General features: G+C 38.6%; 1 protein-coding gene across 9 annotated transcripts in view; it reads right to left on the bottom strand.

The window, feature by feature from the left end:
- The window catches only part of MPHOSPH9 (M-phase phosphoprotein 9), a 58,494-nt gene extending 44,150 nt beyond the window's left edge, over nucleotides 1-14,344 (bottom strand). For 6 of the 9 annotated variants that reach the window (XM_015536421.2, XM_042961411.1, XM_042961412.1 and 3 more), the window contains exons 1-6: nucleotides 14,244-14,344; nucleotides 11,550-11,814; nucleotides 8,922-9,075; nucleotides 3,156-3,245; nucleotides 2,433-2,953; nucleotides 1,653-1,776 (exon numbers count right to left, since the gene is read on the bottom strand). In XM_015536421.2, the coding sequence (XP_015391907.2) occupies nucleotides 1,653-1,776; nucleotides 2,433-2,953; nucleotides 3,156-3,245; nucleotides 8,922-9,075; nucleotides 11,550-11,656 (996 nt within the window). In that variant the 5' untranslated portion in view covers nucleotides 11,657-11,814; nucleotides 14,244-14,344. Of the gene's footprint in view, nucleotides 1-1,652; nucleotides 1,777-2,432; nucleotides 2,954-3,155; nucleotides 3,246-8,921; nucleotides 9,076-11,549; nucleotides 11,815-14,089; nucleotides 14,188-14,243 lie in introns of those variants that run through there. The other 3 variants (XM_042961409.1, XM_042961413.1, XM_042961415.1) reach the window with 3 other exon arrangements.
- Nucleotides 14,345-14,410: the final 66 nt, after the last annotated feature.

Raw genomic sequence — 14,410 nt, 5'->3', positions numbered from 1 at the left:
TGTGTCTCTGCCCCTCCCCTGCTCATGCTCTGTCTCTCTCTGTCTCAAAAATAAATAAATACGTTAAAAAAAAAAAAAAAAAGAAAGAAAAGAAAACTACTGTACCCACCGAGGTATATACCAAAGACCCAAAGTTTATCAGCGGTGAGAAAGTCTCCAAAAGACTAGTCTGTCTGTTCGTTTTTTTGGTTTTTGCTAGCCTCCCCAAGACTGAGTTTTACTTAATGTAAAAACAGAAGAGAAACTAGCATATATGAAAACATTTTCTCTGCCAACCTATTCCAATGGAAAAAGCAACTTTCACCCCGACTCTAAATACTCTTATGCGCTCACACCAAAGATGTACCATCCCAATGGCACGCGAGTTCAAAAGAACAGACCCACAGATACAGTACTACAGGGCGCCTGCAGGTGAGGCCAGTGGTCCCTGGAGCCTTATCACCCTCACTTCCCTCCTGAACACAAATCTGAATAGGTTCTGGAACGGTGATCTTGAGAAGCCTAAATATCACAGGCTGAAGAAAACTTATGGCAAGAAAAGAGAATAGTGCTTTATAAAGGTTGAAGGACTGTCTTCTTAGGACTTCTATTTAATCTTTTTCACAGGATGATAGAAAGACCATGTTTACAGCAATCAAGACCAGGGGCGCCTGGGTGGCTCAGTCCATTAAGCATCTGACTTTTAATTTTGGCTCAGGTCATGATCTCACAGTTCATGAGTTCAAGTTCTGCGTCTAGCTCTACACTCAGCACAGAAAATGCTTGGGATTCTCTCTCTCTGCCCCTCCCCTGCCAGTGCACGTACTCTCTCTCTCTCTAAAAAGATAAACATTAAAAACAGTGGCCAATTTCTAAAGGTATCAAGTTTGCAGAGAGACGTGATTTTGCAATTTCAATTCAGTATCATAGAATAAACAACATTGCTCTATGACGATTTAAGCCAAAAGGACTTCAAAGATGTTTAAAACCTACTCAATATCTACACCTCTTTAACGAAAGCAGCTGCTAGATTAGTAAAAGGGCCACACAGAATTGAAACATTTAACCTCTTACAATTTGGATTATAAATTCAGTACTACTTCTTACAACTTAATAGTAATATAAATTATGTGAGAGTTTTTAAAATTTTTAATGCTTATTTATTTTTGAGAGAGAGACAGACAGACAGAGCACAAGTAGGGGTTGGGGCAGAGGGAGAGGGAGACACAGAATCCGAAGCAGGCTCCAGGCTCTGAGCTGTCAGCACAGAGCCCAACGTGGGGCTCGAACTCATGAACCATGAGATCATGACCTGAGCCAAGTCAGACGCTCAAAGGACTGAGCCACCCAGGCGCCCCTATTTGAGAGTTTAAAAAAAAAGTTAAATGGATTATTCTCTGGCTAAATGTAAACAGTTGCCGCACAAAGAGAATTAGGACCTTTACAAAACGGTTTTCATTTTCTATTGTACTTTATTCCTCATTATTTTTGATTTCCAGACTACTAAAAAACCAATACCCAGAGCAAATCATTGTTTCCAATCCTCTGGGACACCCAGAGAAAGACAGGTCAATGGAACAAATTAACAATACAAAAGAAAGGGCAAAAAACTTATGTTGACGAGCACGTAGTAAACTCCACCATAATTAGCAATAAAGTGACTCATCACCTACTTTCTCAACTGGTGATTTCTTGGCTTGCTCATTTCCTTGCATAGATTTTGCACACCCCTCCTCTGTAAGTGCTCTCTTTGGTTGGTTCTGCTTCAGCTTTTGTGCCCATGATGTTACAGACTTACTATTCAGAAAGAGAAAACAAAATTATTCTCTTTAGATGCTGTCCTTTGCACATAAAACTAAACACTAATAAATATTGTGTCCGTGGGAAATGCTTTGAGTTCTTTTTCTAACTGCAGAGAAAGAATGGATTTTTATCCATTCACCTACTACATTTCTTTGTACAATTTCTTATTACCAAAGGCAAAGTGAACACAAAGACTAATGGTGATTAATAAAGGATTTAACCTGTAGCCATGGAATAGAACAAAACCACCACAGTGGCCTGTTCACATACTCAATGTAGCTCTACAGCAAAAGCTTATTTGTTTACAAGGACTAGTGACTGTACTTACAGGTATACAAGATCTGTGCTGCTATAGCTAAACACTTATTTTAGAGAACAAATTTTAGAGATATAAAACTCAACATTTAGGGTAAATGACAAATTTTAAATGATTGTTTGCTTTACAAACATTCAGCCACACTTATCATCAAACTTAGAAAATTTCCTCTTCTATATAAAAAGCGTAAAATTGAGTATGCTTGTGTATAATTTTTGGTTGCAAATTACATGCACATGTATACATTTAGACTCTAAAAGGAGCTTGATTTACTAGATTCTAAATGTAATAAACAAGTAAACCTCCCTTCAAATGTTGGAGAAATTCTACTTACCTATTCGTTTTGCCACTGTATACTTCTGAAACCTTATTTTCACCAAGAAAATTGTGTTCAAATTCACCAGGAAAAATGGAAATATCTTCTTTTAAAGATGCACAAAACTCTTCAGTGGTATGTATACGAAAATTCTTGTTTTTTACACCCTCTGCAAGTGACTCCATCTGCCCCAAAGATGCTCCAAACTGTCCCTCAGAAACCTCTGTGTGCTCCATGAACTCCCGAGGGTCCTTAGATTTGTAGGCATTTAATTCGGAGACACAAAAGGTACCATACCCACTGCTCACTGAGCTACTGTCCACATTGCAGTCTGGTTGTGATGTGGATGTTTCTTGCTGCATTTCGGGTTCTTCAGACTTAGGATAACTGATAATAGGTTCATTTCTCTCACTGTTTTCAGAAAAAAAACCCATTTGACTTCCTGAAGATAACTGTTTACTTAAAGAAGTATCATAGGAAGCCCAGGAAGCATTACTGGTCTGTAACTTGACTAAATTTTTTATCTCCTCCTGTATACGCTGAAAACAAAGTTACAGATTTGGTAAGTATACTAAACATTGCATTTTTTATAAATACTATGAAAATATTGCTTAAAAATACGAGCTATTACTCTAAAGACGGTATGTTTCTAGTTCATCAACAAAACTGACATAAAGTATTAACGGGTTCTTCTTGCAAATCTTACAGTATAAAAAAGAATCAATACAAATAACAACTTACTTGAATTTGGTTGTGGAACTGCTCCTGCTGAGCGGCTATTTGCTCTTGGCATTGTTTTTCCACCAAACTGAATAGTTGTAACCACCTGGTCTATTAAGTTATAAAATATTTTAGTTAAAAATAATTTTCAACGTAATATTTCACAGAAAAATTCCTCCAGTGGGAAAGGACCTTTTTAAAATGTATTTTAATTTAAATTTATAAGCTGAATTAAGTAGTTATAAAACTGTATTTAATGTAAAAATACAGACACAGGCTTGGTCACCCCTTTCATATGTAATCTGTAGTTTGGGTAAATTTGAAGGTCTGGGTAAATCTTATTTTTCAAATGGCATGTCATCTGCTATCGTTTCTGATTCATCAACAACTGGCAGTCACACGTCGTATTTGTCTTAAGTTCTCTTCCTTTCTTTGTAACAGTTAGTGATTTTCTTAAACAATGACTTGTACCTAGGAAAAAGAATCCCACGTCTTAAAACAAGAGATAGTTTGATATTATGGAAATTTAACCCCTAATTTACATGGGATTTAAGTGGAAAAAAAACACAAAACTTTTTCAAGTCAGGTGCTGAAGTGTTTTACAGCGCCACAGCTGAAAAAGGAATTTAAAAAATCAGTCTGAAAACCTGTGGAACTGGCCTAGGACTCCCTTCATTCTGAGGTTCTGATCCATGCTGACTCAAGAGTACAGTAAGTGTTCTTATAATCAGACTACAAAACAAGCCAGAAAAGGGTTCGGGGAGATCTCCAGAAGCTAAATTCAGTCTCAAGGCTGGTTTACAGTAAGAGACTCTACACAATAATACGCAATATCAGTAAGTAGCTACCGTGAAAAGAGCCTCCCTGTTTAAAACCATTCACCATCTTGACGCTCCTGTACTCCTCACAGGCCCCGGAGTGACCCGGCCCATGCACACCTCCCAACTTCATCTCATCCCTATCTATTCCGTGCTCAAAGCACACCGGCCACACTGGCCTCTACCTTTTCCCTGAACATGCCAAAAAGGTCTTCCACCTTGAAAGCTTTGTCTTCACTGTACCCGCTACCTGGAGAGCTCTCTCTCCAGCTCTTATGGCTTCCTTCTTCTCCCCACCGCCCCTTGCAATTTCAGCTTCTCAAAGACAGTTTTCCCAAACCATCCTGCAGCTGCTCTCTTTCTCAATGTCATCCTGTTTTTGCCTTCAGAGCATTTACCACAATTAAGAGGGCATCTCGTTTATTCACTTTGTTAACCTGTTTGCCTCCGGCACCTAGGACACAATACCAAGGAAAGAGTGTCTAAATGAGGGTATAAAAATGTGAATTTCAGGGGCACCTGGCTGGCTCAGGCGGTAAAGCATGCAACTCTTGAGCTCAGGGACAAGGGTTTGAGCCTTACAGTGGCTGTGGTTTACTCAAAAAAAAAAAAAAAAAAAAGGTCAAGTTCAAGATGAATTTTTTTTCTTGGTATTACAGACTACACAATTCAGAGGTCCTTCAGATTAATACTGAAAACCGTTTCTATAATTATAATAGAGCAGAATTAAGTTGAAGACTATATAACTGTATTAAAACAAAGGAAGCAAAAAACCCCAGGATTGAAATAAAACAGTGCTGGGGCGCCTGGCAGGCTCAGTCGGTTAAACGTCCAACTTCAACTCAGGTCATGATCTCACGGTCCGAGAATTCAAGCCCTGAATCGGGCTCCATGCTGACAGCTCAGAGCCTGGAACCTGCTTCGGATTCTGTGTCTCCCTCTCTCTCTGCCCCTCCCCTGCTCCTGCTCTGTCTCTATCAAAAATAAACATTTTTAAAAACAAATAAATAAAACAGTGCTGGTCGCCTGAGTGGCTCAGTCAGTTAAGCATCCAGCTCTTGATTTCTGCTCAGGTCCATGCTCTCACGGTCGTGAGATCGAGCCCCACGCTGAGCCCCATTTTGGGCTCCACACTGGGTGGATGCTCTCTTTTTCTCTCTCAAAAAATAAAAATAATAAAAATAAAAATAAAAATCAAGAAAATAGAATAGTGCTAATAGAAAGTATTAATTCTAAATCAACTAACTTGATAAGGATAAGGTAGGCTACATCAAATTCAGTTCCTTATCTTCTCAACTTACCTATAATATGAAGTACCTTAATCAAAACAAAAAATAAATCAGGGAACAGTTTTCTTACTAAGTTATACTAACTTAAGCACTACTTTAGGGGTTATTTTAATCTGACAAAGTTACTAGTCACAAAAAACTAAATTACAATAATGACGGAATTATATAACAACAACAAAAAAATAACCAAAAAAATGGCCTTATATTTATGTGACACGCAACGTTAACCACATCCTTATTATCATTTTCTTATTTAGGATACAAATGAATAGAGCTTGCTCTGGATATAAATTGGTAGAGAAGATTTTGTTCTCCCTAGTCAGATTTTATAAATAATATTTCAATTTTCAATAAGCATATTTAAGAACATTATAAACGCAGCAAATAACATTTTTCACATAATTATTAATAACTATTATTCATTTCTAACCAACAATATTTATATGATCTGCATTGTACATACTGTTGTAGGACTTAGGCATCTAATTAAAGCTTTCCCCTGTATAGTTTTTGATGCTATTAGCCTGAATGGGGTTTCTATCGTATGCCTAGTAAATATTCCATTGGCTTTGACATCCTAGGCCTGACTCCCTGCTCTCCACTAACAACCTGTATGGTCCTCAACAAGTATATCTCATTTATGCTCTTTACTAACTTATAAATTGGGGGGGGGGGGGGCAGTATAAAATCGGAAGAGGAACACCTCCCAGGTGGCTGGGAGGATAAATTTTAAATTCCAATATGATGGATGTGAAAACAGTGATCTCAAGGGGGGGAAATAGATTTTGAAAATCTGTGAGGTCATGGATGTCACAAAGCTAGGGAGAGCACTACCAGCACTTTGTGGGCAGTCCAAGGATGCAAATCACAGGATGGTCCCCGACAACGAAAAACTGTCCTGTGTCCACTTTATATTATAAAAATAACATATATTTTGCACAGCTTTCAAATCACCAAATTGTCCAGGAATCCAACTACAAAGATGTTATGTTTGCTTCAGAACTTGATCAGAAATTGGTCACCGTTTCAGAAAATCATGTCACCAAATGCAGTTCTGGATTGTCAATACAGAAGAGCTGTATCGGTCCATGTCTGTAGCCACTGTCTTCGCAATGAGTCTACGTATAAACACCAGGCTATGCTTCACTAGGTCTTGTAATGTGGATGTGCCTGAGCACGTGTATACTGAAATACCTGTTATCATGCTATAAGTAACTGTCATTCCTCCTTTATATCACAGTTAAGAGGATGATTGTTTTTAAAGTGGGTACAGGCAGGATATATCTGCGAACTTCATTTCAGGACAATATAAGTTGATGTTATTTTTGAAATTGTAAAATTTATTTGTAAATTAGTAATTTAATTGTAATATTACAAATTGAGGGCTTTGGGTCTAATAAGGTTGAGTGCCACTGACAAAAAAAGTGTCTAGTATATTGCTTGGCAAATCGACACACAATAAACAGTACACATAATAACAACAATCATTGTACAACCATTACTCTTAAATATGTAATCAGTAGCACTAAATAGTTAAAATGCTAAAATAATGAATTAAGACAAATTAGCTAATAATGTGTTTTAAAAATTTACCATCACAGAAATATTAGCAATAGCAAGTCTTTAAGAATATATTGAAGTATTTCTATGTAAATGTGTTAAAAAATTATTTCCCATGAATCAAAATACATAACCTTCTCAAGTTTAAGCAGTGATAAACTTAAGAATTCCAGGAAAGATGGGGGCCCCTGGGTGGCTCAGTCGGTTAAGTATCCGCCTCCGGCTCAGGTCACGATCTCAAGGTTTGTGACTTCGAGTCCTGCATGGTGCTTTCTGCCATTAGCGCGGAGCCTGCTTCAAATCCTCTGTCTCTCTCTCTCTCTGCCCCTCCCCAACTCTCTCAAAAATAAAATAACAAACATTAAAAAAAAAAAAAAAAAAGAATTCCAGGAAAGAGGTTTTAGAAAGAAATTCTAAAGAAATCAGATCTCCAGAGCTCTGAGCTCTGTGGAGGGTTTATATTTTAATAACACTACAAGTGGTAGAAATCAGACAAATGTTACAATTCCAGAAGAAGGTGAAAACATGAAATTCAGGGGAAATAGTCAGGAATAAGGCTTGCACGATCCTTACCCCTCCCATTCTTCCTACAATACTACACTAAAACATCATATTTTGGTTTTGTTTGCCACAAAACACACTAATAAATTGGAGAAATTTTACTGAAATGACCAGGAGATTTCATATTCTGTCAAAGAACTATCTTAAGAAACTATTCACTGGATAATCAATTACATGTCTACATTACAAAAATTAGTTATTATTAAACATAATAAAAATAATAATATTATATCACAGGTGAAGAAGAAAGGGTGTAAAGAAACAGGCTCAAATGTTAAGGTGTTAGTGGCTAGTCGATATGCTGGCTTATAAAAACCTGTATCTTAGATTCACAAACAAATACTGATTCAAAGATGCTGATTTCGAAGTATTAAAAGCAACAATTTCTAGCTAAACATGAATTTGCCAGAAAAGCAATGCCTTATTTTTTTAAAAGCATACTAATTCAGGTTCATAAGCTAATGAGTAAGTATATTAGGGGAAATATTTCACAAAGGATTTCACTTTTAATTGCATCATTTTACCGGTCTCTTGCATTATCACAGACTGATTATTACATGGAAAAAACATAAAAACTGTAAACACTTAAAACTCAGTTTTCTTAAAGTTTGCATTAATACTCAGTCATTCTTTCTTTCTTTTTTTTTTTTTAATGTTTATTTATTTTTGAAAGAGAGAAAGGGAGGCAGAGGATCCGAAGCGGACTCTCTACTGAGACCGACGTTGGACCTTAACCGACTTAGCCACCCAGGTGCCCCAATACTCAGTCGTCTTATAACTTCAGTGATTATGGATAATGAATACAAATAATTACAATTAGGGGTGGCTGCTACTGAATTCTTAAACCAGGTATTCATCCGTTCCACTTTACATTTTGACAATTACACAAACAATGGTTTTAAAAGTATGATAAACATTTAAAATAAAACCTACTGTCCCCTAAATAAACAATTTAATAATAATAATGTTTTATACATTTCTATAAAGCATTACCAAATCTAGCTTTGGAAAAATCTAATTTGGGCATTATTCTGTGAATCAAAATTTACATATTATATATTCTTTTATCTGCTAAGTTTTTATATCACAATTTAACCTGTAGACCAAAGAAAGAACCACTGACCTGAAAAATCAATATAACTCAATGTATCACAACTAAATGGGATAAAACATTACTAAGCAAAAGCCTTAATTTATAAATAGTTCAAAGAGGATTTAGGTTTTTCAAAATGGTAACACTTCTGTATGTGTTACTTACAACATTAGAATTAGTAATAGTATCAGTAAATTTGGACTTCTCCCTTCTCTGAACAAAGCTAATATTTTAGTTGACACTTAAAATATAAATTAATGTGTCTAATGACTGATATTTGTCAAAACATGCTTTTGATCATCTTTTTCGTATGCGTTCAGTGCTGTTCCCCAATTACTACTTTTGACCACTTTAGCAATAAGTATCATGCTCTTTAGAAGATAAATCTCTAATAATTTAGAGTTTAGTAGAGGCACATGTACAATTATATTTTTTAAGATTCCACAAATAAAACAAAACTAGATACCTCACAGTTTTTCCAAAGTTCCGAATCAGTCCTTCCACTGTTTTGTAGCTCTTGCATTAAAGAGGTTAGGACTTCAACTGTACCTTGAATTACAGATGGTCTGGTCTTCCCTGAGAAAGAGGATACCCCATTTGTACTAAGGTGGGGACTACTTCTGTTGAAACATAAATAATTCAAATGGTTTTCTTCATTCTACCAAGTGTTGAATAATTCAGCAGTTCAAGTTTAGCAGAGCAGTACAAAACCACTGACATTTAATCCTTCTTAATGGCACCTCGTTTGTTGAAAATCTGATCACGTTTGTCCACAAAAGGAAAATAGCAGTAAAAAGACAACACTTATTTAAGAACCCAACAGAAAGACTTTCTCCAAAAGCGCGAGAACACTCCAAAGTACCAACAGAAAGTAAGTTTCTGCCATACGATAAGAAAAAGGTCTAGCTTCTCCAATCTACATTATTCCAGAGGATTATTGCACTCTACTGTAAGAAGAGCCTTTTTTATTGTAGCAGAGATTCTTTTTCCACTGCCCAGAACTGCAGTCAAGTGTTGTTAATCGCATCCCCCTAATTTGGTGTGCTAAACTGATGCTTATCTTTTTTGCACTGTCTTTGAATAAAAGTTGTGCCAAGTAAATTAGCAGCAAATATTCAGGACTTATTTAGCCTGTTCATTGTGTAAAATAGCACTCATTCTTTCCAGGAGGACTGCTTTCCCAAACTTGAGAGGAAGTTATTTCAGGTTTGTTTTATAAAAACACAAAGCATAATTAAGGAAAATAAAATCTGTTTAAATTCCAGTCTAAGAGATCATTTTTCATTTATTGATTGATAACCTATATTGTTTCACAAAGAGTTCATTAAAAAAAAAAAACAATACTAATTAAAATAACAGAAAAATAGTGACAAGTAGGATCAGAGAAAGATTAATAAAAACCCAAGGGAAAGGAGAACATACATGTTGTCCGTAACAGATTTACACAGTTGTGTAATTATCAAGTCTAAATTTGGCTGATTTAACCACCAGTCACAATGAAAAGGGAGACAAGTTCAGTTACATAATTTTCATTACAAGGGCATATTTAGGGGTAACCTGGCTGGCTCAGTTGGTGGAGCACACAACTCTTGATCTCGGGTTGGTGACTTCAAGCCCCATGTTGGGGGTAGAGATTAAAAAAGTTTTTTTAATTAAATCTTAAAAAAAAAAAAAAAAAAAGGACATATTTAGGTTCCCCTAGGAAAATTGTGTTCTAAAAGGGATTTCTTCAGGGGCACCTGGGTGACTTAGTTGGTTAAGTGTCTGACTCTTGGTTTTGGCCCAGGCCAAGATCTCAGAGTTCATAAGTTCGAGCCCCACATTGGGCTCTGCACTGACAGTGGGGAGCCTGCTTGGGATCGATCTCTCTCTCTCTCTCTCTCTCTCTCTCTCTCAAAATAATAAACATAAAAAAAATTTTAAAGGGAGTTCTTCATAGGGACCACTAGGTGATATAGGAAACAAACTTTCAGTACATGGTATAGATTACAAAGACAGACATCTCTCTTGGACCATTTGCCACACACTTTCCCACCCTTTCACCTTGCTTCTTCATTTTATATATTCTTGTAAGCTGCCTTATATTCCTCCTGAGAAGGGCAGAGAATGAACAAACTTTTTAAGGAATTAATGAATTTATTAATTTCATCAAGATCTACTGTGTTCGAAAATATCTGACCCTTTAACAGTAGGGCCCAGACTGGTAAGTTTTTGCTCCCTTGTACCTGCTTGGTATATAGGTGGTCTCCTCTCTAATGGACTCTACCCCTTTGCTGTTTTTAAGCTACTAGAAATTTAGAAATCAAATAACCCAAGTTTGTCAGATTATGTACAAAATGAAAGCAAACGGGTTCTGATTACAAACAAACCAAAGGGGTGCATGGGTGGCTCAGTCGGTTAAACGTCCCAAAACCTGATTTTGGCTCAGGTCATGATCTCACGGTTCATGGGTTCAAGCCCTGCATCAGGCTCTGTGCTGACAGTCTGGAGCCTGCTTGGAATTCTCTGTCTCCCCCCTCCCTCTCTCTCTGCCCCTCGTTCTCTCTCTCTCTGTCTCAAAAATAAATAAACTTAAAAAAAAAAAAAGGCACAAACACGGGATAGCTTAAAAAGAAAATGCATAAAATGCATTGTTGGATAGCATCTATTTTTGTCTACTCAGGGTCTGTTTTTCTGCTTACTTCCTAGTATTCAACTTTAATTGTTACTTCCCAGGTTGGTGAGGTAGTTCTGAAATATTAAACGTTATTTGTATGTAGAAACAGTATTTAGTCAATTAAATTCTAAAGGCATGTTCGTAATCTATGAGGAAGTTTTAAAAGTGTACAGAGAACCGTAACTAGGAAAATAAGTTCTTTTCCACAATGTTCCCCATGCAAAAGTGTATTATCTCTGGGAGGAACAAAAAACAGGAAAAGAATGAAACTATTCTGGACTTAAGACAACTATCCCTGAACAGTTCCTGCTCAGGGGCTGTTGTTATTTAAATGCGAACCAATAACTGTGATGCTATTTGGGTCAACTGGGCATATAAACTTGTTTTGATTTGTTGTTACATAAAAAAAAAAAAAAAATCTATCTATCCCATTCTTACCTATTAATATTTAAGTTCAGTCCAAAAGAATGGGGAGAATTTTTTATATCAGATTCTACAGAAGATGAAGTTTTCCGTAAGGATTTCACCAAATCAAAATCTTCCATAGTGTATAGAAATCGTTACACTCTCTTATTTGAAAATGTAGGTTCTTTCAATGTTTGAAGAAACTGAATCCGAGTCATCTTCAGATGCTTCATCGTCTACAGGCATTTTCAGTGGCTAACATTCAGAACTGGGAAATATCCTAAGCTCCCAAGAGAGTCTGAAAATGAATGGAGGAAAAAATACTATAAAAAGCCACTAAATCTAGCAACTGCTTTTTCATTACTTTGGAAACCTTGATCCTTTTATATAAATTGGCATTAAGAATAGCAACATCATTTACAATAGTTAAAATGCAGAAACAACTAAGGTGTCCATCAACTGATGAATAAACTCATGTTGTATATACATATAATGGAATATTTCTCAGCCGTAAGAAGAAATGAAATACTGATACAATACTACAATGTGGACAAACGCCGAAATATCATAATCAAGTAAAGGAAGCTCAGTAAAAGATCACATAATGTATGATTTCATTTATGTGAGGAATCTAGAATAGGCAAATCTTTTGAGACAGAAAGTAGATTTATGGTTGCCAGAGCTGGGGCATGAAGTGACCAAAAATGGGTATGGAGGGGCGCCCGGGTGGCTCAGTTGGTTGAGCGACTGACTTCGGCTTGGGTCATGATCTCACGGTTTGTGAGTTTGAGCCCCGCGTCGGGCTCTGTGCTGACCGCTCAGAGCCTGGATCCTGCTTCGGATTCTGTGTCTCCCTCTCTCTCTGCCCCTCCCCCACGCATGCTCCGTCTCTCTCTGTCTCGGAAATAAATAAACATAAAAGAAAAAAATGGGTATGGAGTGTCTTTTTAGGGTGATGAGAAATTCCAGAATTAAATGGTGGTGATGGTTACACAACCCATCTGTGAATATACTAAAAACCAATGAATTGTACGCTTTAAAGGGACGCATCTTACGATACATGAATTGGATCTCAAGAAATCTACAATAAGGGTGATTTGCAAAAGTAGCTTCATCTTTTCCAGGTATTATTTCAGAATTCCATGTGTTTAACTATCAAGGTTCTAGACACGACTCTACTGCGTAACAACTGGAACACGTACATGCCTTGTTCATTTAAGAAGCTCTACCCAGTATCCATGCTTGCTGATTTACACGGTGGATAAACTGGAACTACTTAGTATTTAATTTGATATTAAAAACAGCCAATTAAATGGTTACCAACAGTTGTTTGTCCATTGGCTGGAATGCATTTTGCGCTACATAGCCTTTATTACTTCTTTAAAGACTATTTGCCGGGTCAACTAAAAATAACTAACTGATGCAGGTTAACTGACGCCAGGTGTACAGAGGCAAGTTGGCCACCACAAATCAAACACCACGCTTCCTACTTAGGGAATTCATGTCTTTTTGAAAAAGTGAAAGAGCAAGGAAAAAAAAAAGAAAAAAAGAAAAAACCATTTATGCTGCTTACAAGATTCCACTAGGTTCCCACTTCTGGGGCCTGGTTTTACAAAGCACAACCTTAAAAAACATCAGCTCATCAAGGAACCACTTCCTTGGCGGGAGGTAGGTTTTCTGAAAGCCAAGGGTAACTGGACCTACCTAAATGGATTTCTCCCCCGTGGCTCAGCCCATCACCAGCCACAAATGGGGTCCTGAAAAGGTCTGGGGCTGCACCTTCCACCCGGCAACGAAAATATCTGGATTCAAATCACCCTGCTCTTCTACCAGGAAAACACCCTGCTCTCCAGGGACTTGGATCTGCGACCCCATCCACTATTTCGCCCGCTGAAGTAATCCGGATGCAGAAGATGGAGATGGAAAACCACTCGAAACGCAAAGATGCTTCTCCAGTGGGGGAGGGGGGAGAGGAAGGGGAAATAAAAGGGGGGGGGGACCCGACATAAATGCAAAATTAAAACAAAAACACGCGATGGACAACGGTTATAAGCACAGAGCCATTTTTATATTTCCCAGTAACGAAATGTGACGCTCTTGGTCCCCAAAACCCCTCGCCAAAAAGAAGGTCGCTGGGAGGATGGGGGATGGGATGGTACAAATTGGGGCCCGACACTCGGAAAGTTAACCAGGTGTTTCGCTTTGCTAGGAGCCCGAGGGGGGTACGGAAGACAGGGTTCCAGAGGTTTTGAGGCCAGATCCTGACCCCCTTGCCTTCACAGCCAGACCTCAATTGCTGATGGGGTGGCTCTCGGGTCAAAGTGGGACGGCGAGCAAGAACAAAACGCGGTCGCCTGAACTGTGGGCAGCGGGGAGGCGGAAGGAAAAGCCGCTGCTCCCACAATTACAACCGCGATTCCCAAAGTCAACCAGGGAAGATCAAAAAAAGGAGACAAATCCCACAAGCCCCCCGCCACTCGGGATGAGGCGCTCTGCGATTGGGCCGCGCGGGTGTCACTCAAGGGCACTGAGTCTAGAAAAGGCACCCGGCCGCAGGCGAAGCCCCCACATACCCGAGGACTGTGGTGGGGGTTGTGTCGTGTGGCCGTCGTCCCCCCGCCCTGAGCCCATCAGCAACACTTAGGGTTCTGCTAAGTCCAGGTCTTCCGAGCCACGTCCCCTTGCCCCCCGCGACTGACGGCTCCCCGCAGGCCGGCGACCACTCACCTGGCCGAGGCTCCCACAGTGGATGTCAGCGTCAGGCGAGCGGCCTCTCGCGACCGTTAAACTCGAGGGAGCGTGCGCGCGCCCGTCGTCCTGCCTGTGATTGGCTGCACGAAAGGGGGCGGAGACGGTTGCACCGCGGAGCGTCCGTCCTTCTCCCCTTTCTCTTC

The sequence above is a fragment of the Panthera tigris genome, chromosome D3, assembly GCF_018350195.1.
Source record: "Panthera tigris isolate Pti1 chromosome D3, P.tigris_Pti1_mat1.1, whole genome shotgun sequence".
Lineage (NCBI taxonomy): Eukaryota > Metazoa > Chordata > Mammalia > Carnivora > Felidae > Panthera > Panthera tigris.
This window is presented reverse-complemented; position numbering and strand designations above follow the sequence as displayed.